We start from the raw sequence: 26,266 nt of genomic DNA on the forward strand, positions 1-26,266 counted from the left end.
GAGATTTGGACTTTTTTGAACTTGGAAAAAACAAAGACAATGGTATTTGGTGAGAAGAACATGAAATAAAAGATACAAGTGAATGGAATTGATATAGGAAATGCAGAACAATATACATATTTGAGAAGTAAAATAACATATGATTTTGACTCTAAAAAAAAAAATAAAGATCAGGATTGCAAAGGGAAGAAGAAATCTGAAGGCCACGGATAACATCTGGAAAAGTAAAGCGATCAGCCTGATGAAACTAAGAATACTAGAAACATGCATCTTTAGCAGTTTACTGTATGGATCTGAAATGTGGTAATAAATAAGAAATCAAAAAAAAAGAATTTTGGCATTTGAAAGAACTTGTTACAGGAAGATTCTAAGAATAGCATGGTTACAGAAAATCACAAATGAAGAGTTCTATTGGAAGATATAACCAAAGGAGAATCTAATGCAGAAGATTATACAACAGAAGCTGCAATTATTTGGACACATCTGCAGAATGAGTGAGGACAGGAAGATAAAGACATTCATGTTTGGTATTATGGATGGTGTAAACAGAAGAGGTAGACCATACAGAGAATGGATAGATGACAAAGGACTGGTGTGGAATTGGTTTACAGAAACTGTGCATTGGACAAAGAAAGGTAAAAGAAGATAGTGAAGGAGGCATCGGACACCAATGGGCAATGAGCCCATGGTTCATGATGATGAATGTGCAGAAATATCAAGTTATACATTTTGGGATAAACAAATTACAAGCTGTGTATCACTGATGGAACTGTACACCAGGAAATAGATGAAGGTAGAGATTAAGGGGAAGTGGTAGACAAAGAGTTCAAGTTTAGAAAACATATTGCTAAGGTTGCTCATAAGATTACTTAGCTGTTGAAGACACTAACAAGCAGAAATAAGAAAGTTGTTTTTCCTCTTTGTAAGGCCTTGATACATCCACATCTGAATTACTGTGCTCAGGTCTGATCAGGTGTGGTCTGCTGGGTTTTTTGAGAATGAGGAAGCAGTGGAAAAGATTCAGAAGTTAGTGAACAAGATAGTAAGTGGTCTGTGAAATGTTACCTATGAGGATGAGCAGATTGCAGAAGTTGGTGGATAAGAGAAAATGAGGAGATATGATGGAAACATTTAAGTTACTTTAGGGTTTTAATAGGATTGGAGTGATTGGAGCAGCAACCACAATAAGAGATCATCCCTGGAAGTTGAATAAAACTGTGTTTGTGACACTAAACGAACTATTTTATAAAAATATGTTACATTAATTGCTTATATTTTGCTGAATTTCAATTTAGCATAATCAGAGCACAACATAGCATGAATACGTGACAGTGAGTAAGTAAACAGTACAACTGTAACAGACAAAAGATCTAAAGTCCTACTTTGGCACCCTCTAATGTTCTAAAAAAAAAAAAAAAAATACAGCTACTAATAATAAGTTATTAATTAATATTAATAATAAGGTGAAACACCTTTTGGCAACTCGTATAGGTAAATATGACTTCTCCATTACTTCCACCTTAGTATCACCGCCTCTGGGTCTCCCTCCCACTGACAAGACCTCAATAAAGGTCGAAACCGGTCCCATTCCTTCCATTCCTGTGATATCATTCCTGAGCTGAGACTCAAGTTATAGAAATGTGTGAAAGGTCTAGCCAATTCATCTGAATATTCCTTTAACAAACGAGCAGATATTCCATCTGTCCCTATTGACAGATTCTTATCCAGGTTATGCAAAAGCTCTTCAACCTCATTTTCATGAACTTGTAACTCTTCATCCAATGTAGCAGTAGCACTGTGCACCATATTACATACACCTGGTTGATATATCTTAGCAAAGTGAGCACTCATTAACTGAACAATCTCCTTAGCTTTCGACACTCGTGTACCATCTTCATTCAATAAAGTTATTCTTCCACATTCATTCTTTCTTTTGCTTGCGGCCTAACGATAAAATTCTTTTGGATTGCTTTTAGCTTGAATGGCCAATTTCTTTTAATACTCCATTTTAGCTTTTCTCACAATACTCATTACTTTTCTGGCCTGAGCTTTATATATTTCATAAATTTATAAAATTTATATATTTCCCCTCGATGAGTCTTGATAGACTTTATGTTCTCAGGAAGGACCTCCCATGATGAGTCTTTAGACTCCATGGAGGCCTGAATAATAATAATAATAATAATAATAATGTTTTGTGCAGTTTTTTTTTGGGGGGGGGGGGATGTTTGTGCTGAGATATTTATTTGGTGTAGTATAATGCCAGATAGTGGAGGACAACAGACTTGAGATATTATTGAGCCTTTGGCTTATCCATTTTGAGTTTTTGATAATGAATTTTAAAAATTTGTTTAGTATGGTTTTGGGACATTTGTGTTTTGTAGAATCATGCTTGCTGTAGTGTACTGCTTGGTGGATTAATAAGTTACATTGATGGCAGAATTTGAAAATAATTTTGCAGCCCTTTTGTGAAGCAAATTTCTTATCTCAGGAAAAACCAGCTTATTGGTAAAGCTGTACATTTTTTACAAACCATGGTGCATTCAATGCTATTCGTAAATATTTGTTTTGAATAGGCCATTGTGGCATATGTCAAGACTGGCTTGATCAGCATCTTGAATAGAAGTAGTTTAAGCTCTATACATAGCTAGCTATGTCATTGAGTAACAGGTATAGCTATCCTTAAATTAATATAAAATTCATGTATTTTATATTTACAAGAAGTTATGAAGAACTATGTAAAACTAGAAAAAGTCATGGGAATGCTTTGGTAAGAAAATAAATATCATGAAGATGACAAAATATTCCAACGACTGTTGAAAAAACTTGGATGAAAGATGAAAAGAAATCAAAGATGATAACAGTGGCATGAATAAAGATATTCTGGATGTCTGGAGTAATTACTTTGACAGATTCCTAGATAAAACAAGCAGGACTAGCATAATGGTGAAAAACACTCAACAGAAATGCAATCAGGAATAATATCAATACTTGAAGTATATAGAAAGACAAATAAAATTCTGAACCTTAAAGGAGATAAGACTTTGTTGTTCAATAGTTAATTGCTGGTAGTTATTTATGATGATACAGTCTTTTATTAGCATCATAAGCAGATAGGCCACTGATCTGGCTTTCTATGGTAACACCCTTTCAAAGTCTTCTCCACATGCCATCGGCAATATACAGATTTTTGGATGTACTCCACAGTATGGCTTACCAGCACCTTGTATATGATAATGGAAAAATATCATTACTCCATTATCATATACAAGTAGGGAAGGGTGAAAAGTTCTGATAAACACCTAGAACAAAAATATTAAAGCAACTGATATAGCCGCAAGAAAGAACATATCTTAAAACATTAACCCCCATGTTTCAGTAAACTGTAATAATTTATTCTTTTTCTTTTAGGATATATAAGAAGACATGTGAATTCCTTCTTGGTGATTATCACAACTTTTCATCACACCCTCATATATTTTACAAAGCAGATAGTATATAACACACTGTTTATATAACAGTGCTTATTCCAAAAACATTATCACACTTCTTCTTCTTCTACAGCTTCTCCCACTTAAGTGGGGTCACTGTTTCTTATGAGTCTCCTCCACACCTTCCTGTCTTGGGCTGTCACCACATCCAAGTTCTTCATCTTCAAGTCCTCTTCTACCAGCTCCCTCCATCTCTTCTTTGGCCGCCCACGCTTCCGCCTTCCTTGCACATCCATCTGCATGACCCTTCTTCCCACATATTCGTCCTCCCTCCTCATCACAAGACCAAACCATCTCAACCTTGCCTCCTGTATTTTCGCTCCTAAGTTCGTAACTTTCACTGTTCCCCTGACATAGTCATTTCTCAGATGATCCTTTCTGGTCACACCGCACATCCACCTAAGCATTCTCATCTCTGCTACTTCCATCCTGCTGATGTTATTTTTCCTCAGGGCCACAGTTTCTATAGCATATGTCATAGCTGGCCTCACTACTGTCCTATAAATTTTGCCTTTCAGATTGATCGGCACCTTCTTATCGCATAACACTCCAGCCATCTCCCTCCAGTTCCTCCAACCTGCTTGTATCCTGCATCCCACTTCCTTCTCAGCTCCTCCATCTTCTTCCACTGTTGAACCTAAGTATCTAAAGTCTCTCACCTTCCTGATGACATTTCCTTCCAGCTCCAGATCTGTCTCCTGGCCACTGCCCACTGCGCAACACATATACTCTGTCTTACTTCTGCTCAGTCTCATACCTCTCTCTTCCAGTACTTTTCTCCATCTTTCCAGTTTAGTTTCCATTATCACACTATACAGTAAAAATATCAGTGAATAATTTTTTTACATTTCTTTTCATACCCTTTTAATTTTTTATTCTAAAATAAGAGTTAACTGAATACCTGTTAGGTAATCAAGCTGGGCATTCGTGGGGGGGGGGGATTTATAAAAAATTATCAGAAATAATTTATTCAGAAAAACAAGCACCTTCACAGCCACTAATCTATTTCCAACATGATAAATTAAATATCCCAAGAAATTATATTCTTGTTTTAATCATTTATCTAAGAGTAAGCAAACAAGGTTTGCACGTGAAGTATCGTCCTAATTAGGCTCACATTAATTGCCTTATTATCCCATAATGCAAAACACATGCACGTTCTTTTAAAACAGGTGTATAATACTATGCATTATGGGAAGGGCCACTACCCAGGCCAGTGTCTACCTTTATTGATGTCTCATCAGTGGGAGCCAGACCGAGAAGAGTTACCAAGGTTGAAGTGCAGAAATCATATATTTCCCATATACAAATAGTTAAAAGGTGTAGCATCTTATTATTAAACTACTCTGGATTAGAACTAGATGTCGAAAGTTTTCCACTTGGTTATAAATTAAATTAAAGATACCAAGAAATTATTTTCTTCTTTAATCCTTCATCCAAGTGTAAAGCATGTAAAGGAATATAGGAAATATATGAATTCTGCATTACTTCAACCTTGGTGTCTCTACTGGGCCTAACTAACACTGATGAGACCTCAGTAAAAATCAAAACTGTCTGGGTATTACTTCCCATAATACATAGCATTATACATATCCAAAAGGATGTGTACTTTGCATTATGGGATACTAAGACAATTAATGCATAGTCACTAGCCTATTTACAAGTAGATACTTGTATATAGAAACTACAAGTAAAGTATCATGAAGATACTTTACATGCTCTACACTTGGATAAATGATGAAACAAAAATATAGTTTCTTGGCATCTTTAATTTAATTTATAACCAAATGAAAAAACATTCACCAGTATTATTATTATTGTTATTATTATTATTATTATACTCTCCATGCAGTCCACAGACTCATAATGAGAGGTTCATTCAATTGACAACATAGTTATCATACTGAATCTTAAAATCCTTAACACTCCTTGAATTAACAAGACATTCTGGTAATGCATTCCATTCAGTGACAATTCTCCATCTCTCTTCACCACACTCTTATATAATTTCCAGAAATGACCACTGGTTTTTCCCCTTTTGCCTTCTACTCTTTTTATAATCCCATCTGGATTAATCAGATAACATCCTCTCACTAACTTAAATGTCTCTCCTATAGTGCTGGCCTGGTTGGCCGAGTGGTTAGCATATTCGCTCTCCAGCCAAAAGGCTGCAGGTTCGAATCCTGCCTTGGGAATTGTTGTTTGTGATTGTCTGTGAAGATGCTAGTGGTGGTGGTGGGCAGTAGATGGCATTGGTGTAGTTGCAGTTCATTGTAGATGGTGAAGACAGAGAGTTGTAGAGTAGGTGCCCTCCCTCGATGAGTCTTTGGACTCCCTGGAGTTGTCACGTAATAATAATAATAATAATAATAATAATAATATCACCTCTTTTCCTCCTATACACAAAACTCTGCAATCCACATTTCTTCAACCTCTCTCTCCATAGCCAGCATTCCAAAGGCCTGATGTTGTCTTAGTCACTTGTCTCTGGACCCTCTCCAGTGTTTCCACATCACATTGAAAACCAGGTAACCAAATTTCAGCACAGTAGTCCAAGTGTGGTCTAACAAGTGCTTTATACAGTGACACAACCACTTCCTTATCCCTATATGTTAGAGTACTTCTTATCTAAGTAGCACTATGATGTGCAGCCTTTGCAACACTTGTAAAACACCCTCTAAACTTCTGTCTACTGTCAACCATCACTCCCAAATCTCGAATCTCATCTGCTCCCTGCAATACGGCACCGTCAATATAATGTACAGCGTTATATTTCTGCACTCCAAAATGCAACATCTTGCGCATACTAATATGAAAATCACAATCCCACTCCTTTGTCCAAGTCAAGAGTGCATTTAAATCTTCGTGAAGGGAATTAACATCAGCAAACAACTGAAGATCCCCAGTCAGTCCACAAGATATATCATTTACAAATAAGTTTAAACAGCTGGGGCCCAAGAACCGAACCCTGGGGCATGCCACTGGTTAACATCCTTTTTTTGAGACACTGCTCCATCATACACAACTTTCTGGTATTGTTCAGGGAGCTAATCTCCGATCCATCTAACCAATATACTATCTGTTCCCATCCTCTTCAGCTTATCATGTGGTAATATAACAAACACTTTTGCAAAGTCTAAGAATATCACTGTATATGATTCTCCCTTATCTAACACACTTTTTTGTCCTATCATAAAATGCAAGTAAATTTCTAAAACAGGATCTACCCTTTATAAATCCATGTTGACCATCATAAAGAAAGTTATGTCCACCAACGCAATCCTGTATTTTATGCATAACCAATCTCCACACTGTTTCAAGCAACTCTCAAGTTTCATAATAATTGGTTGGGAATTTAATTCTCCACAGTAAGAAAAGGTGCTAATCATATGTTGAGATGTTTGGTCTGGAGAACATGCTAGAAAGGTGAGATCGAAATTCCCAACCAAGGTGGTGAAACTTATTCCGCCTTGCTTATGACTTGTGAAGCTTTTCATTATCCTTAAGGAAACATAACATCTTTTGACACGAATCATGCATGCTGTTTTTGCAAATAAACATTTATTATTACCCAAGACCCCATGGAGTCAAAGACTCATCTGGGAGGTCCTTTTATCATACACACACCTCATCATACCATGCTTTAAACACACTCAAATTCTCTGCAGACACCATAATTTCAGGCAAGGCATTCTTCAGTTGCATCTTCTCAATTTTTCCTCATACTCAACATTCCAGAGGTTAGAAACTACCTTAGTCAGTTGCCTCTGGATCCTTTCCAACATCTCTTCATCCTTCTGAAAATCAGGTGACCAAATCTGGGTACAATAGTCCATGTGTGGCCTAATCAAACATACTTTGTAATCATTTGACCACAAGATAGAAGCTCATAATGGGCAATACCAACTGTATTCCACCAGTGGTAATCAAGTGGCTCATCAACTCATGCAGATTTTTTGAAACTTTTTTAGATTTGGTGTTAACTCTCTATATCATCTCTGATTGCCAAGCATATCTTACTGATTGCTCATGTAGTGTTTGTGTTCAGTTTCGATTTTTAGCAAACTTGTCCAAATATGCATGGCAATCAAAGATGATATGGTGAATCAACAGAATTAGAACAGTATTTTTAAAAAAAAATTTTTTTGTCACCTTTCACCATTGTCACAAACAGGCTACTGATTTGGCATTCTATGATAACACCTCTTTCATAGCCCATAATAGATATTAACTGGCACTGGATAGGAATTGATTGACTTGGTATCACTTAGACTTTTGAGTTGCTGTGACAGATAAGTGGTTTCTCATAATTTTTGTTACAATATTAACATTTGCTCATTTGGTATTCCAGCATAGTTTATACATATTCTGCTTTTAACATTCTTTATAACACAATATTATGTTTTGTTTTGAAGATATTTCCAGTCCTATTGGAGGGCTATGACTATTCTGTTATCCCTGGATTCACAGTCCTAATTTAGGTGGATAATGTAGTCATCCCTTTTGTTCATTGAGGTGTACTTTATCTGTAGATTGTTGTTTGTGGATTTAAAATCTAAAGATTCCTCAAGGGAAGAAACCCTGCTATCTCTGCATGAGACTGGCTCACTCATTTTTAGTTGAAAAGTTTCTCACATACTGCAATGGAATCAAACCCAAAGGGCATCTTTACTGAGTGAGCTACAGAGGCTAATAATATAGCATTGAATTGTATATATATTTGCACTGTATTCTTTCATTTTCCATATTAACTAAAGATCGAAAACCTGGAAAGAGTTCAGAAACATGTAAAAAATTTAATTTTACTGCTTCAGAATATGAGCTTTCAGGATCAGTTGATGGGAATGTAATATTTTCCAAGTCTGATCATCAGGTGAAGAAAATGATGTAATCGAAAGATGTTTGTCAGATTTCAGAGAGAATTTTTCAAATAGTGAGAACAAGAGCTATTGATTGAAGACTGCATCAATGTATAATCAGGAATACAGCTTTTGGAAGGCTTTGCCTGAAAGTAAAACGAGGTTCAAGAATTGTGAAAGAAGGAATTAGACATTAGCCACAACCTTTCATAAAGAGAGATTGTGGCTAATGTCTACAATAATTTGATACCCTGCAAGTATGATAATAATTTTACTATCTAATAGAAATGATTAAGAATTCTAGAATGGTAACATTTATTCATAATGAATAAATGTTTTTTTGAAAATTTGAATATATATATAAAATATATATATATATTTTTTGTAAATTTACTAATTGAGGAATAAATATATCATTAGGATTACATTTTTCTACCTTTCCTCCAAGGTTCATCTCCATTACTAAGAAAAGAAGGATCATGGAGTCCCTGGTATAAAGTTAGTGAATGCCGGCATTCTTGTGTTACTGGAGGAAAAGGATTTCGATTGGTATCTAGGGAATGCAATTCTGTGTAAGGATATTTTTTGAAGATATTTTGAACATTGATATTATAATTTATTAAGACTGCATTTTATGTGATATAGTGGTCTAGAGAGAGCCAATATAAATTGACTGTACAATTTACTACACTGGTTACTTCACAACCTCTATCCATTTTAATGGGTAAAAATAACCATACAAGATCTCTCTCCCCAATAATAAAATATGAATATGTGAATATACGAATATGAATATATATTTTCTCTAGCACAGTAGTTGTTTCCATAATTTTTACAATGAATTCTGATCACCATGTAACTATGAACGAAAGGATGAATATGTGGAATTAATCTATGTGTAATAAGCAATAAAAAAATATAACATAATATCAACACTATGAATATAATTTTTTTTGTAATCTTCATATAAAATAATTTTCAGAATATCTTTTAATGAATACAGCAAATGATTTTATAACTTCAAAGTCCTCATCACATAAGCATATGGCTGTAGTCATCTCAGCATCCAAAAAACCAGGTTTAATTTTCTGTTCTACGACTACTTTTTGTCCATAAAGATGTACCTTCTTCAACTCCCAGCTCTGTCTCAATATAAAATATCCTTTCTACAACTCACATAATACAATAGAAAGCAAGCTGGCTGATTAGTTATCCCTTGAGAAAAACACTCATGCTGGCAATATTTCTAAGGAACTATAATCTGGAGCTATTCAAAAAAATATAATAATAATGTCATTGGCCTGTTGACTTTTTTTATAGGATGGTACACAGAAGTTTGCCATCCTATATAAGGCAGTCTCTCTTATATTTAAACTTATAATATCAAAGCAAATTTCATTTACATAAATTAACCTTTTTCACTGCTAAGTTCAAGTTATTTTGAGCAGTTTAAAAATGGCATCCTCGCATCTTTTTTTTTTTTTGATGATACATATTGGAAACTATAGTAATTTCTTTCCGAGTCTTGGAAACAAATACTATTAACTTGACTTAATAGCATTGATGCCACTAATTTGCTAATAACATCTCTAATTGTTGGAAATTAAGGCAATGCCTGTCATCCAGTTTTGTTTTGTTTTTCAAAAAGTTTCTTAAGGGTTTTTTGTATATTGATAGGTCATTCAGACAACTTATCCGGTAGGAAAAATCATGAGTAGGAGCAGCCAATGACTGATTACCTATCTCTCTAGCTTTATTCAAAAAAAAAAAGACGTGCAATATTTTGTTCCCTCATTCTTATGTCCTTTATATAAAATCCAAATATCATATAACATACTACTGCAATTAATCAACATCCAAATTTTAAAGATAAAGATAGCCTGAAAAACTAGATGCTGCAAACAATCAGGTTTGTAGTATGTAGTTCTTCAGATGTTCACAATGGACATAACTATTTTGTATGTAGCTTCTCTCTTATGTTCTACGACTTGTTTGTAGAAGTTTAAAAGGTTAACAATTGTATTATCTCTTCACATTCTAATATGATTTCTTTACATATTTTTGTTTCGGCGTTGAGAGGAAGACATATTTAGTTGGATGTTGCTATAGGCCTGGGAATGAATGTGGAAGGTGGTGATGAAGAAATGTATAAACAACTTGGATGAGTGAACAAAGGAAGGGTAATTATTATAGGTTTGTCAAGGATCTCCTGCTCCTCATCCACTCTTCATGCTGTGGATTCCCCAGATTATAGAAGTAAAGTGTGCCCTTGTGGTTGATAGCATTACCATTTAGCTTCCTAATGTGTAATTCATTTCTTTGGATTCCTTCCTGTTAACTGAGAAATTTTCTACTCCTTCTCTCCTCAACCTTTCAGGAACTTTCTGCCAAGTGCTTTATCCTGACGGTGTTTTTCCCCTTCTAGACCTCCTTCTCCTATTCACTCCACATATGCTCTCTTTCACACCTCGGGCAGCTGTCCGAGATGCACCCCAGGTTAGGTTTCCTTCGTCCGAGCTCCGCTCATCAGAGGCATGTTCACTCAGGGGATAAACTCCTGTCTTGTGTTCTACCTTACCATTTTGTCAGGGCCTAAGGTTGTATCTGGATTGTTTTTGCATCTCATCTTTATTCTGGTTCTCATGACTCTTCCCCTGTTCTGGTTGACGTTCGTTCGTTTGGTCTGCTTGCCCCAATGCAATCTCTAACCTGATTGTACCTGGAGAACTGCCAATCTGAGATTGGATTCTCCTGCTCTCCTTGACATCTAATATTATTCTTCTTTCACACGGGGGCATTTATATTAGGGCTTCCTCCTTGACAAGGATTGTTGTCCCCCTCTGTAGTTCGTCTCCTTTCGCATACACTCTCCATAGAATCTCCTTGGCATACCAACCTATTAGACCTTGTCTTGTATAATTTCAACCGATTAGAGTGGACCACCCAGGATTTTCCTTGTTTAGATCTCTCTCTTATTTAAATGTCACTGGGGACAACTTTTCTTGAATCTCAAATGGTCCGGCCACACTCCTTCCAAACTTCCTCCCTTTCTTATTAACGGAGTTTTGTTCTAGCAAGACCAGATCGCCAGGATTCAGATCCTTGTATTTTCTCAATTTGTTGGTATAATTTCTTGCCCGTTGTGAGCAAGCTTCACTGGATTTGGTTACCATCTCGTATGCAATTTTATTATCGATGATCAGGCTATTGAGATAGTCATCAATATCTGGAAATCCTGAATTTACATGGGAGTTCCTGAAATCACTAGGGAAGGTTGGCTCAAACCCATAGAGGATAACGGCAGGGGCTTCTCTGATGGTGGTATGTAGAGCGGTTCTGCACGAAAATGATGTGTGAGGCAAGAAAGCATCCCAATTCGAGATCTGGTTATCAGTTATCTTTGACAATGTAAGTTTAAAAGGTTCTGTTCAATCTTTCACATATTCCATTTCCTTGAGGATGATAAGGTGTAGTGAACAGTTTTTTTATTCTCAACAATTTACACAGCTGCAACATGACTTCAGCTGTGAAGTTGAAGCCTTGGTCGGAGAGAAGTGTCTGTGGTGTCTTATATCTAGAAATAATCAGCTTGAAAAATTTACAAGCCACTGTTCGGGCAGATTGGTCCTTAATTCCTGCAGCCTCTGGATATCGTGAAAATATGTCTATGACCACTAGTATGTACCTAATTCCATTCTTGGTGATAGGTAGTGGGCCCACAATATCCATGGCTATGGCCTGAAAAGGACATGTGGGGTTTGGGAAAGATTGGAGGGGGGCCTTGCCCACAATGCTGGACTTTTGTTGACACAAATGACAAGAGGTCACATACGACTCTACATCTCCCTTCATCCCCTTCCATATATAATGATCACAAAAATCTGTAAGTTCCAAGTAACCCTTGGTGAGCCACCAAGTCAGAGTCATGAAAGGTGTATAATACCCATGGAATCATGACCTCTGGAACTATGATTTTGTCCTTCCATTTCCCCGTAATGCTTTGTTTGGACAATAAGAGACCATCCGGATCAATGCACAGGGTTTGATGGAAAGAATACTTATCAGGGGACTTTTCTCCTCTCAAAACTCTCTCATAAACTTCCCCCCATACTGGGTCTCTCCTTTGCTCCTCGATTATACGAGATTTTTCCCAGACTTGATGTTCTAGAGGGGTGATCCCTTTCTTGCCTAACTTCCCCCTTTTGAATATAGAGAAGATTACCTCCTCAATATGGCTGGTATTATTCTCATGTATAACATCCAGAGATCTGGACAGATAGTTTGCGACCACTTTCGCTGAACCTGGGATGTACTTTACTTCCAAGTTAAATTCCTGCATCTCTAGTGCCCACCTAATGATTCTCTGATTTTTGTCCTTCATTGAGGATATAAATGACAGAGGTTTGTGGTCAGAGTGCAAAACAAGATGTTGTCCCAACAGCATGTATCTAAACTTCCTCAAAGCATAAATAATAGCGAGCACCTCCCAATTACCGAGTAATTTATTTCAGAGGAGGAAAGCTTCCTACTGATAAAAGTGATTGGCTTAAACCCCCCCCCCCTGCTTCTTCCTGCTCCACAACAGAGGCAATTGTGTCATTGGAGGCATCAGCGGAGAGATAAAACACTTGACCCAGCTTGGGGTAAGTTAGGACAGGCGACTTAGTTAAAGCCAGATTTAGGAGTTGGTGCGTAAGCTGTTGTTCCTTTCCCCACTCGAATCTCTTTCCCTTCTTTGTAAGCCTAACTATCAGCTCCATTAGTTTGGAGCATTCGGGAATGAACTTCCTGTAGAAGTTGGTCATGCCCAAATACCTCCTAATCTGCCTTATAGTAATGGGAGTTCTTGCCTTTAATATGGCAGTCACATTTTCTTTTGTGGGTGTTATTCCATGTTCATTGACTATATGGCCTAGATATTCAACTTCCCTGAGGAAAAATTGGCATTTGGAACACTTCAGGGATAGCTGAGCCCTTTCCATGACTCCTATTAGTAATCTCTTGTGCTCCTGGATGCACAAAAGATTACTAAACCATAAGATCGTCCTGGAAGGAGATAACCCCTTCTCCCAACATGTCAGATAACACAGAGTTCATCGGACTCTGAAAACTCATGGCTGAGTTCCTGGTCCCATGAGGAAGTCGACACAGTTGATACTTTTGCCATCTCATGGTGAAGGCAAAGTATTTTCTGTCTTCCTCCCTCAAAGGAATCTGGAAGTAGCCAGAGTTCAGATCTAGTTTGGAGAAGTACTTAGCCCCCTCCCCCCCCCCCCAGACCAATCAACAGGTCCTCAATCTTGTACACAGGGAAGTCTATGGATTTAGTAACTTTATTGATATCTCTTACGTCCAGTACAAATCTTAACCCACCATTAGGCTTCTCTACTAAGATAAATGGACTGTTCCATCTGGAATTTGACTTCTCAATAATTCCAGCTTTCTCATATTCCAGAAGTAACTTCTTGAGTTTGTCCATATACTTGAGTGGGGTCTGGTATTGTTTCACATATATGGGTATATCGGAAGTGATCTTGACAGCATGTTGGACCTTGTTGGTACAAGAAAGCGAGCTGATCTCCTCTGTGAATACCTTTGGATAATTGTGGAATTCAGAGTTAAAGAACTCCATTATGTGAACCCTTTCCTGCTCAGAGCTTAGATGCTTAAAGGCATCCTTGGTTAGCTTATTCCTCCACATGCTGGATTCCTCTCCCCAGTCCTTCAATTCGATCTCCATGGCCTCGCTTTTCTTCTCATCATCTCGCATCCTGAACTGTGGCCTGTACCTTTTTCCACATAGAGACAGTGTTCCATTAGCAAAGTCACACATGAATTTATTTTTTTCTAAAAAATCGATACCCAGTATGACTTGATTGTTAGTGTCTGCAGTTTTGGGTAACACCAGCATCTCATGCGTGATATTATTATTATTATTATTATTATTATTATTATTATTACGGGTATCTCCATGGAGTCAGTAGACTCATCTCGGGAGACCCAAGCTAGCAAAACAATATCTGTCATATCTCTTCTTGAATTCATTTACAGATGAAGAGCTCACAACAAAGTTAGGCAATGAATTCCACTCATTCACCACCCTCCAGGCAAAAAACCTTGTTCTGACACCTTTGTTAACCACACTCTTCTTTAATTTCCAGAGATGACCTCTTGTTCTTCCATCACTATCACACAGCTGAAACATTTCCCCTGCATCAATCCTATAAAAACCTTTTAGTAATTTGAATGTTTCTATCATATCCCCTCTTCTTCGCCTATCAACCAATCTCTGCAATCCACAAGCTCTCAATCTATCAATGTAGGGAGCATTTTTTATATCACTCACCAACTTGGTCACTCTTCTCTGAACCCTCTCCACAGCCTCCTCATCTCCAAGGAATCCAGGTGACCAGACCTGAGCACAGTAATCCAAATGTGGAAGTATCAATGCTTTATAAAGGGGAATAATAACCTCTTTATCTCTGGATGTCAGTGTGTTCCTCAACAACCAAGTAATCCTATGTGCAATCTTGGACACCTTAGCAATGTGTCCTCTGAACTTCATCTCCTTATCTACCAATACCCCTAAGTCCCTAGCCTCATCAATCTCTTGGAGTACCTTTCCATCTATGTAGTACACAGCTGGTAATCTTTTAATCCCAAAATGCAAGACTTTACACTTTTCCACATTGAACTGACATCCATTTTCTTTAGCCCATTTTACCAGCTTATTTAAATCCTCCTGCAAACTTTCAACATCAGCTTGATTTTTTATTGCACTACACAACTTTGCATCATCAGCAAACAACTGAATATCTCCCTTTAAGCCGTTTCCTATATCATTTATATACAAATTAAACAACATTGGCCCAAGCACAGAGCCCTGAGGCACACCACTGGTCACCTGCCTCATTCTGGACTCGGCTCCTCCATACACCACCTTATGGTATCTCTCCCTGAGCCATTCTCCTATCCATATCACCAATTTAATATCCATTCCCATCTGCTCCAATTTGCGTAACAGTGTTCTATGGGGTATCCTGTCAAAAGCCTTAGCAAAATCCAGAAGTACCACTGTGTAGCCAGTTCCTTTGTCCAACTCTGATGTTATTCTATTATGGATAGTTAATAGATTGCTAAGGCAGGATCTACCTTTAACAAAACCATGTTGGCCTCTATAGAGTATCATATCCTGATCCACCCATTCTTGAATTTTGTCTTTAACCAACTTTTCCAATACTTTTACCACTACTCCTGAGATGGTGATTGGTCTGTAATTCAACACTGCAGTTTTAGAGCCACCCTTATGCAAAGGAACCACTTTGCCTAACTTCCACTCCCTAGGGACCATACCAGAGTTCAAACTTAAATTAAATATCCAGGTAAGAGGGGTTGACAATTCATTTGCACATTCACGCAACACCCGAGCTGATATTCCATCTAAGCCTACCGCAGTGTTTGCATTTAAGTTTCGCAATATATTTAATACCTCTGATTCTTTAGCTTCAATTCTCACATTAGGTATTGCTATAGGTATAGAGATATCCTCACTTGGGTGATAGACTTTTGAGAAGTGATCACTCAGTAACTCGACTATTACATCTGATTTTGTCACCTCAATACCATCAGCACCCACTAAGGTTATCCTTCCGAAGTCATTCTTCCTCTTACTTGCCACATAGCGGAAGAACTCTTTGGGATTACCCTTGATCTCTTTGGCTAAGGTCTTCTCATAATCTGATTTAGCTTTTCTTACTATGCTGGTAACCTTCCTAGCTTGAGCCTTGTACTGCTCATGGGTGTCCTGATCGCCCTTCTCCTTGTAAATTCTCCATAACATTTTCTTTTTTTGTAGTTCAAGCTTGATACTACTGCTCATCCATCTAATGCCTGCCTTGTTTGACCTCCTGACCATGGGGACACAATCTGATATTGCTTTCCTCAGATACCCGCTGATTTTATCCCAAGCACTGCTAACATCTTTCCCTTGCAATATGTTCTGCCATGGGATGGCTGCAAGCTCACTCCGAAGCTTGTTATAATTGCCTAACCTGTAGTTTCGTACATACCCCCTTCTTAATAGAAAAATCCACAGATTTTGCAACCTCCCAAGTCAATACCACATGATCGCTTTCACCAACTGGAGGTAACGAGGTCACCTTACTTATGCATATAACCTCTGAACCAATAACCAGGTCCAACACTCTCACACCACGTGTCCCTTCAGTTACGTGCTGTTTCAAGTAATTATCTCGTAGCAGATGTATGAACTCCATTTCCTTTTTGCTACGTGATATTTCCTCCTTCCAATTGATATCACCATAATTAAAATCCCCCATAATAATCACTAAGCCTTCACTCATTGCACTAAGTTGCTGATGCATGAATTCAATATCTCCCCCTGTACTCCCTGGCCTATAGCAGCATCCAACTGTATATTTGGTTGCGTTGGTCACTATTTCGCACCAGACTGCCTCAAATGAACTCTCATTTACATGTCTATCATCATGATATACTACTTTCTTTGGCTGCAACACATCAGCTATCATCAACAGTACTCCTCCTCCTGTTCTATCTTCTCTATCCTCCCTGAAAATACTGTACCCATCACATTCAATTCCAGTGACCACATCTTCTGCTGACAGCCAAGTTTCACTAATGCCTACAACTTTTGGTGAGATTTCACTGACTAATGCCAAAAATTCTTCTCTCTTATTTCTAATGCTTCTAGCATTAGTATACAAAAATTGCAGATTCCCTCTAGATCTTGTACCTGCTTTAGAACTGATATATAAGTCACTAACTACCGTAGTCCTATGCCGATTTTTTTCCCGTCTCTTCTGCAATTTATTCTGCCTATAAGGATCAATAAATACACAATCAGTGCTAAAGTTTCTCTCTCTTACACTCAACCTTTTCAATATTAGTTTCCCTGCCCAATAACTTCAACCTGTTCAGAAAACAGTAACTTCTTCAATCTCTTATGTCCTTCCATGTTAAGATGCAGTCCATCTCTAGCATACAACTGCCTTTTTCCTTCAAACACACTCCAAACATCAACAAACTCCAGACCTCTTTTTCTGCACATTCTTGCAATCATATCATTCATTATCATTGCTCGTCTACTTAACTCGTAATTGTCAAAACGAGGCAGCACACACACTATTCTCCCATTGACACTTTTCCTCTTCACAATATCTAATAATGTTCTTAAATCTTTTCGTACCCAATTTATACTACCTCTCAGGTCATTCGTATCCACCATAACTATCATCTTGTCTGTTTCATGCCCTCTCTTTATTGCTAAAGCCACTCTTTCTATTGTACCATCAGCCAAGCACTCCTCATGCATACCACTCTCCATACCCTTAATCATAGAATCACCATATATTTTACCACTATTAACTTCATTCAAGTTCACACTCATGGACTCATTCTCTACACTATTCAGCATGACTCTCCCAGCTTCATTACTCAACTCTCTATTACTTACCCCCCCCACTCTCACTACATCTCATTTCTTCTTGGCTACTTGTGGTTTTATTATGTTGACTCCCAATCACTCCCATACTATTTATTACTGAATCATTCACCAAAGACTCACCCATATGTAATCCTGTTCTAGTTACTTCAGCTAAAGTAATCTCTATAGTCCTAATTTCTCTGTTTAACACATTAAACTCAGCTTTAACTTCCAGTATCTCCTTACCGATCACTTCCACTTCCTCATGAAGAAGATGAAGGTCATTTTTCATTTTCATAAACTCCCGCCGAAGTTCTTCCGCTACGGTCCCGATGTCAGCTTCAATTCCTAAACGCTCCAGCCTATCCCGACACTTCTCACATACGTCGACATTTTCTTTCTTTTCATTTTGCCAGACCGACCACAGATCCTTCACATTTTTCGGTGCATACATGTAGCAGTTTCCGCAACGCATCCATTGCGAAAAATCTAACGCTGAGCCAGCCTTTCGTGTAGTAGTAGAAGTCCTGCGCGCCGCTGACGTACGTTTCTTGTTGGACGCCATCTTTACACGTTGATATAGTGATACAAACGGCAGTGAAAACACAATATATACACCACAGTTCTAAACAATAATACCACTGAAGGACACTTGTTTCTAACCGATGCACAATTTTAGCACAATTTGTGACAAAAAGCCACACTATATTTAACTTTAAAAACACGTTTTCTAGACTAGCTAAACTCGACCGCCACATTTACCAAGGACCATATTGACAGGGAAACATGGAATGGAGCAATGGAACAATTTACCATATTGACAGGGAAACATGGAATGGAGATCCTTACCTTCACCCTCAAAGTTGAGGAGAGCTCAACTCTTGCAATTCCCATAATCTTAATGGGGTTGCATAGTTCAGTGAAGCTATCAAGGGCTATGATCCGAATCGCTTCAACCAATTTCGTTGAGATTACCGATATTTGAGCCCCAGTGTCAAGTAAGTGGTTACATGGTATACCTTCAATCAAACCTACCAAAGGCAGGGATAATCTCCCTTCCACCTCTGCTACAGAAACAGTCTGCATTTTCACCTCCTCCCTTTTTATTGAGTTATCTCTCTCAGTTGAACTACCGGCAGTTGAAGCTAGACCGCTCTCATTCTCACTTGACACAGAATGACACAAGTTCTTTAATTCAACGATTCCTGAAAGAAGATCCCCCCCCCCCCCCTTTCAGCATTACATTGCTGTAACCTCATTGCCTCCATTTCCCCTTTTATCATGCGTTGATGGTCCAGAACTGATTTTGAGGGACCGGGATTTTCCTTGAAACTAATCGGGTGCTCAGGAATTTTGGGGGGAGGGGATTATGTGTCCCCAATCCCTCTAGTAGTTGTTTCTCAGAGAGGAGGCTTGCGCCATTTCCTCCAAAATTCTCTCCCTCTTTCTTGTCAGGCTGAAGCACGCATCCAGGTTCTGGGCCCCTTTCTTAAATATCACTTCTCTTAATCGGTCACATAATCCAATTCTGAACTGTTGGAAGGCTAACCACTTCATGTGGGCCTCCTCCTCTGGGAATGAGAATCTCATGGATTGTGATATAAACAGTATTCTGTTCCAAAAATCAGATACATTTTCTCCATCCTCTTGTACACAACTATACAATTCCCTCAATACTTGGGGGGTCCACTTTTTCCTAGTAAATTCTGAGATCATTATTTGTTTGAATTGCTGATGATCTAGGGCTTCCTTCAGCATAGGAGAGAGGCCTAGGAAAGCTCTGGCTTTTCCAACCAGTTTACTACGGAGCAAAACTAGCAACTGAAAGTCGGTCCAGCCTCCAATCCTTCTAAGCTCTTCTATATAACAAAAAAAGCTAATGACGTCATCGGACTCCTCGCCCGAAAACTCTTCTCTGAGGGAACACTTGTTGAGGGTTAATATAACGAAAAAACTCACTATCATTCATACCTAAACTACTAGAGGGTTCCGTCATACTTGCATCCAGTTTACAGTATATTACACTTTAAATTTCCAATAACACACAATTATAACTTTTGCCTTTCAGTTGTCTGATCCTCACCCAAAACCAACTTGCTGTGATTAGCTTATGATTCAAGTTTAATTAGCTAAACCATATCCTATTGACTGCACCATTTATGCTGTGTCCCCCTTTTACCATCCTATAATTGTTAATTACTCTTACAAGTTTATTTTTTCTTGTTTGTAACAAATTTCTTACTATACGTGATATCACCCAGATACAAGGTATCTAAGCTCTTGCTTCCCTTAGTGTCCTAAAACATTTATATTTTTTAGCTGCACCATTTAGAACATTTAGTTTATGAAAGGAATCAAAACAAGAAGCAATTTCTTAAATATGTTTAGGTGTGAAACAATTATGCAGTCGTAACCTTGAACTCGCAACTTAATTTTTCTTCTCCCCCCTCCGCGGCTAGATTTGTACGTTATTACAAGCGGTGCATTGAATGGCAATTTCAGACAACTGAGTTTTCAATGAGCAAAAGTTTATTATACACATAAGCACAATACAATACATTCAAATTCGTTAAAACTTAATTCAATACTAAGCTGGAGCAATACAAAGCAATACTAACAAAACACAAATGACAGGTTATAAAATTTTATGTGGGAAGGGCGATTATGCTGCCACAAAAGACTCCACACATATGATAAAAGGATATCCTCTCAAATGGTAACAATTGACTAAAACTTCTCATCTGTCTGAGCACAATATTATGATACAGTACCTTAATTAAGCACAATTAGTTTACACATGTTAACTCACGAGAGTAATATGGGTTAAACAATCCTATTGCTACAATAGTAACCACATTCAATTCTTCAAAACAGCTCTCAGACAAAATATAGATGACATGCATAAGTTTCTAGACACACGATTATTTATCTATCAACACTGACAAGCTTACTCTCTTTCTATTCTTAAATGCACTAAAGTCCTAGTTCAACTCTCGTTCAAGTCTTTCAATTGATCGGTAACTGAACTACAATCACAGCTACATTAAGATTTGAAATAATATATGATTTTACGATACCGTCTATAATTTCTGAGAACGAATTCTTCTGTAGTGGCCCATATTTGAGATTTCTTGGATCAAGGTGGACCTTCACGTCTTCAGCACATCAAGCTTCTTCCAAGGAAACACAATGGATCTGCGATGCTGTAGTCGTGAGATTCACTACGCGGGCACCTACTTCTCCACAGATTTTCCTTTTTTTTTTTGTCAAGAATACGGTTCATATCACATGCAGTAGTTACCTTTGTTCTCAGCTGTATGGCATCCCTCCATTCTATAATAGGGAATTGGGACTGAAATCCCACTTACTTTGTTCCTTGTCATGGTGGAAGGAGAGAACTCCTGACTGTCACTCAGAAAAACCACATAAGACAACCCATACGAAGACTGGAGAACCAAGAGAGTCTGTGTGTGTGTGTGGGGGGGGTTCCTAACCCTTTTATACCATGACCCTACCAGCACCTTCTGCAATTAATCCCCCCCCCCCCGACATCTGGATACACTTTCTGTAACCAGTTAGGGAGGTGTTTTTTCTGCCGAAATTCCCACGGGCTGTGTGCACGTGACTGACTCGTGGCAATGTCCAAAATCTGGAACTTTGACCTTGGACCGTACCTTGTTTCTTGCTAACCCTATGAGTCACATTTATTAAACTTTATCAGCTTACCAAAATTTTCTAAGAATTGACATAAACTTATAATCCCTTGTTTCAATTGTTTAACAACGAGCATTTATATGCAAAATTCTTATGACCAATATTCTGTAAGTTAATTATCTTATTTTCATCATATTACAACAAATTTTCTTATGTGAGTTAACAAATATTCTCAGTTGTATTTCACACTTAGATGCAAATATATTTTTCCTTTTCGTTAAAGGTCCCTAGTTGTTAAATTGTGATCAAAATAAATTCTTTTAGTAACTTTATTAATCACAAACTTTAACCTAAGTATGAAATCTGGAAAAAGAAAGTACTTTGGAGGAAGTACAAGATGAATAATAGTAATAATTAATAATGTCATATGAAGGGTATAAAGAACAAGCTAGGAGAGTGACTTAGGTAGAAAGGAACACCAAAGTAGAATTTGAGCAGAAATTAGCAAATCAGGCAAAAAAAACCTATAGAGTTAGGCCCATTACTCTGCCCTCCCCTAATATACAAGAATACAACATGACCATTTCTATTCCCTATATCAGAGGTACATTGGAAAAGATTGCCAAAGTATTGTTGAAACATGGCCTTCGCACCGCTTTCAAACCTCATGTCAAGCTGGCAACTCTGATCTGCTCGCCTAAGGATAAACTGCACCCTTTAGCACGCCCAGGAGTGTATGAAGTTCCTTGTGACTTGGCCTATTATGGGCAAACAGGAAGATCAGTGAACATCTGCCTGGAAGAACATGGAAGATACATTCGCTACTATTACTATGGCAAGTCCGGACTGGCAGACCACGCTTTGGACACTCCTTCACACAGGATTAGATGGAGGAAAAGGAATGTGCTATTTAGGAGCCGTTATAGATCTGAAAGATTATTTTTTTGAGTCAGCAATGGCTTTAAAGAATTCTCCCAACTTTAACAAATATGATTGCATTAATTTGCCAAAAATTTGGGAGACGATTATCCTAAGAAAAACTCCTGGATAGCTGCTTTTTTTTTTCCCCGTTAGAGGGCACCAAAAATAGGACTTTAGATCTTTTGTCTTTTGCAATTATATTGTTTCATTCACTCACTGTCACGTATACAGGTGTGTTGTGCTCTGATGATGCTGAGTTGAAAATCAGCAAAATATAAAGCGTTAATAAAACATCTTTGTGATAAAAGTGTGTGTGTGGTGTTGTTAATACCGTGAAAAATAAGTCATGAATAACCATCCACACCTAAGCTTATCTGTTAGACGTATAGAGTTTTTTTAGATATGTGGCAAGTAGAAGGAAGAATGATCATGGTAAGGTGAAGTTAATGGATGAAAGTGGTAGAATGGTAACTGCTGTAAAAGACATTTTTGAGGTATTCAGTGATCAATTTATAAGCATGTTTCATCCTGATCAGGGTAGAATCATGAAGAATGTAAATGTGGAGGACATAGGAAATGGTGGCTTAATTGTGAGTGAGCAAAAGGTATTTGAGGAAATAAACAACATGGATGTCAATAAGGCAATAGGATTTGATGACATATCCCCTTGCATCTTAAGAGAATGTTCCAGGGAATTGGCAGTAGCATTGGCATGTGTGTTTAATGCGTGTTTGGATTTGGTCATCTCATCAGAGAATGTAATTATAAATGAGGTGTCAAATCATCCACCAATCGTCAGAGTGACCATGGTGATTACCTTGGTGGTTGCCAGCAGTGCGAGGACCTCTGTGAGAAAAGGGTATATGTGGAATTACAAGGGAGGGGTGATTATGAAGAGCTCAGGAGACAGCTTGCAGGTGTAGCGTGGAATGAGGAGTTAGCTGGAAAAGAGATCAATGCAGCTTGGGGGATTTTCAAAAACTTTCTAGTAGATGCAATGTCTAAATGTATTCCAAGAGTGAGAAGGTTAAATAAGGTATATGTGAAATGGATGAATAAAGAGATTAAGCATGCGATACAGAGAAAAAGGGCATTGTGGAGGCAGCATAAGAGAAGTGGAAATAACCAATTTCATAAGGTCTACAAAGACCAGGAAAGGAGGGTGACTTGGTTGGTGAGAGTAGCCAAAGAGAGGTATGAACAGCAGTTAGCTGATGAAGCCAAAAAGAATCCTAGGGAATTCTTTTGATATGTAGCCAGCAAAAGAAAGAATGATTATGGAAGGATGACATTGATTGGAGAAAATGGTATAAAGACAGCTGTTGCAGAATGTGTGGTGGAGATACTTAATGAGCAGTTCATAAAGATCTTTCAATCTTGTGAATGTGACTTCGTGGAGAGATTGAGAGCAGCTGATGATAGGGAGGAGAGACTGACTGTAAGTGAGCAAGAGGTGTTTGGGAAGTTGAGTAAACTAGATGTAAATAAGGCTGTGGGACTTGATAATATATCATCGCATATTCTGAAGGAATGTGCCAGGGAGTTGACACCTGCCTTGACATATTTTTTTAATACGAGTCTTGCACTTGGTCACGTTCCTAAGGAGTGGAAGGAGGGCAAGATTCTGCCACTTCACAAAGGAGATGATCGAACTCAAGCATCAAACTATAGGCCTATCTGTGTGTTTGGTGTTGTGGTTAAGTTGTTGGAGAAGCTTGTGAGAACTAGGATTTAGAGTTGGGTTGACAACAATGGTATTATCTTTGATGGATAGCATGGATTTGCTAAAGGGAGGTCATGTTTTAGTAATCTACTTACTTATTACAATAAAGTGACTGCTTCCTTGGACAGAGGAGAAGGATACACAGTAATATACTTGGATTTTGCAAAGGCTTTTGATACTGTACCTCATGATAGGTTGACAGTCAAACTAGAGCAGATGGGGTTGGATATTAGATTAGTGCATTGGATTGGAGACTGGCTATCTGATAGGTATCAACAAGTTGTGTATGGGGGAGCGATATCCCGGAAAAGGAAAGTCACTAGTGGAGTGCCTCGGGGGTCTGTTTTAGGGCCATTACTGTTTAACTTGTATATTAATGATATTGGCGAAGATTTGGATGGAGATATTCAGTTGTTTGCAGATGATGCAAAGTTGAGACGAACCATAAAGAGTAGTGAAGATGTTGTGGCCTTACAAGAAGACTTGAATAAATTGAGTGATTGGGCACGGAAATGGGGATGCGAGTTCAATGTTGCAAAATGTAAGGTTTTAAAATTTTGAAAACAAAGATGGGATGCAGAATTTATGCTTGGTGAGAATATATTGTTGGAGGTAGAGGAAATAAGAGATCTCAGAGTGATAGTGGATAAGGATCTAAAATTTAGGAGACATATCGCAAAACTGTGAAGATAACACAAAGGCTTCTGGGAATGATGCGGAGGACACTGACGTATAGAAGTAGGGAGATTCTTGTTCCGTTGTATAAGGCTTTGATTAGGCCATACATGGACTATTGTGATCAGATTTGGTCACCGGGTTTTCAGAAGAATGAAGAGATGTTGGAAAGGGTCCAAAGGCGACTATCTAAGGTAATTTCTGACCTCTGGAATGTCAACTATAAGGAAAGATTGAGAAGATGTAATTTGCAGAGTCTGGTGGACAGGAGGAAGAGGGGAGATATGATAGAGACCTACAAGTTGGTAAGGGGTTGTTATAGGATCAATGGTGGAGAAGTTCTACAGAGAATAGTGGGAAATCAGGGGAGAACCAGAGGTTATCCCTGGAAACTGTATAAAGAGGGTGTGAGTAGGGGAGTGAGAGGCAGGTTTTTTCGTGCAGAGTTGTGAATGATTGGAATGCTTTGCCTGAGAGTGTGGTGTCTGCAAAGAGTTTGTGTGTGATGATGAGGTGTGTGTGTGATGAGAGGGACTTCCCAGATGAGTCTTTGACTTCATGAGGTCTTGGGGTAATAATAATAATAATAATAATAGTCTTACAACAGCTCAGGTTCCAAGGAAGTGGAAGGGGTGTAAAATTGTTCCACTGCATAAAGGTGGTGATAAGGCTGTAACTTCAAATTATAGGCCAGTCTGTATATCTGGAGTTGAGGTGAATATACTGGAGAGATTGGTGAGAAGTATGATATAGAAGTGTGCTGATAACAGCAGTATTCAGTATTAAGGGGGGAAGATAATGTTTCACTAACTTACTTTATGTACTATAACAAGGTGACAAATACCTTGGATAAGGGAGATGCATATATAGTAGTATTGTTAGATTTTGTAAAGGCTTTTGATATTCTGCTACACAACAAGCTCTTAAATAAATTGAAACAGATGGGAATGGATAACAGACTTCTGAGTTGGGTCAGTGACTGGCTGTCAGATAGGTATCAGAAAGTTGTATATATGAGTGCACTATCCCAAAAGAGAAAGGTCACTAGTGATGTGCCGAAGAGGTCAGTTTTGGGGCTATTGTTGTTCAATTTGTATGTCAATGATATTGGGATGGGTTCAGCTCATGATATGCAGCTGTTTGCAGATGATGCAAAACTGAGGAGAGCAATGCAGAGTAAAGCAGATGTTATGGCCTTACAAAAGGACTTGAATAGATTGCACGAATGGGCAGGTAAGTGGAACTGTCTGTTCAGTGTTGCAAAGTGTAAGATTTTGAGATTTGGTAAGCAACAATGGGATGCAACGTATACACTTGGTGGGGAAACTTTAACAGAAGTAGAGGAGATGAGAGACCTAGGAGTAATGGTGGACAAGGACCTAAAATTCAATGGCCACATTGCCCAAGTTGTGAAGATGTCACATTTGATAATAGCAATGATGCAGAGGACCCTGACATACAGAAATAAAGTGGTTATGAT

At 38.1% G+C, this 26,266-nt stretch overlaps 1 protein-coding gene across 1 annotated transcript in view; it reads left to right on the forward strand.

The window, feature by feature from the left end:
* Positions 1-26,266, forward strand: part of LOC150097452 (A disintegrin and metalloproteinase with thrombospondin motifs adt-2-like) — a gene marked incomplete at its 3' end in the record, with an annotated part of 681,635 nt that overhangs the window by 551,768 nt on the left and 103,601 nt on the right. The window contains exon 16 of the mRNA XM_090406923.1: positions 8,799-8,922. Coding sequence (XP_090263049.1) covers positions 8,799-8,922 — 124 coding nt within the window. The remainder of the gene's footprint in view (positions 1-8,798; positions 8,923-26,266) is intronic.

This window comes from Typopeltis vanoorti, chromosome 17 (assembly GCF_054136105.1).
Source record: "Typopeltis vanoorti isolate ZY-2024b chromosome 17, IOZ_Tvanoo_1.0, whole genome shotgun sequence".
NCBI classification, from domain to species: domain Eukaryota; kingdom Metazoa; phylum Arthropoda; class Arachnida; order Uropygi; family Thelyphonidae; genus Typopeltis; species Typopeltis vanoorti.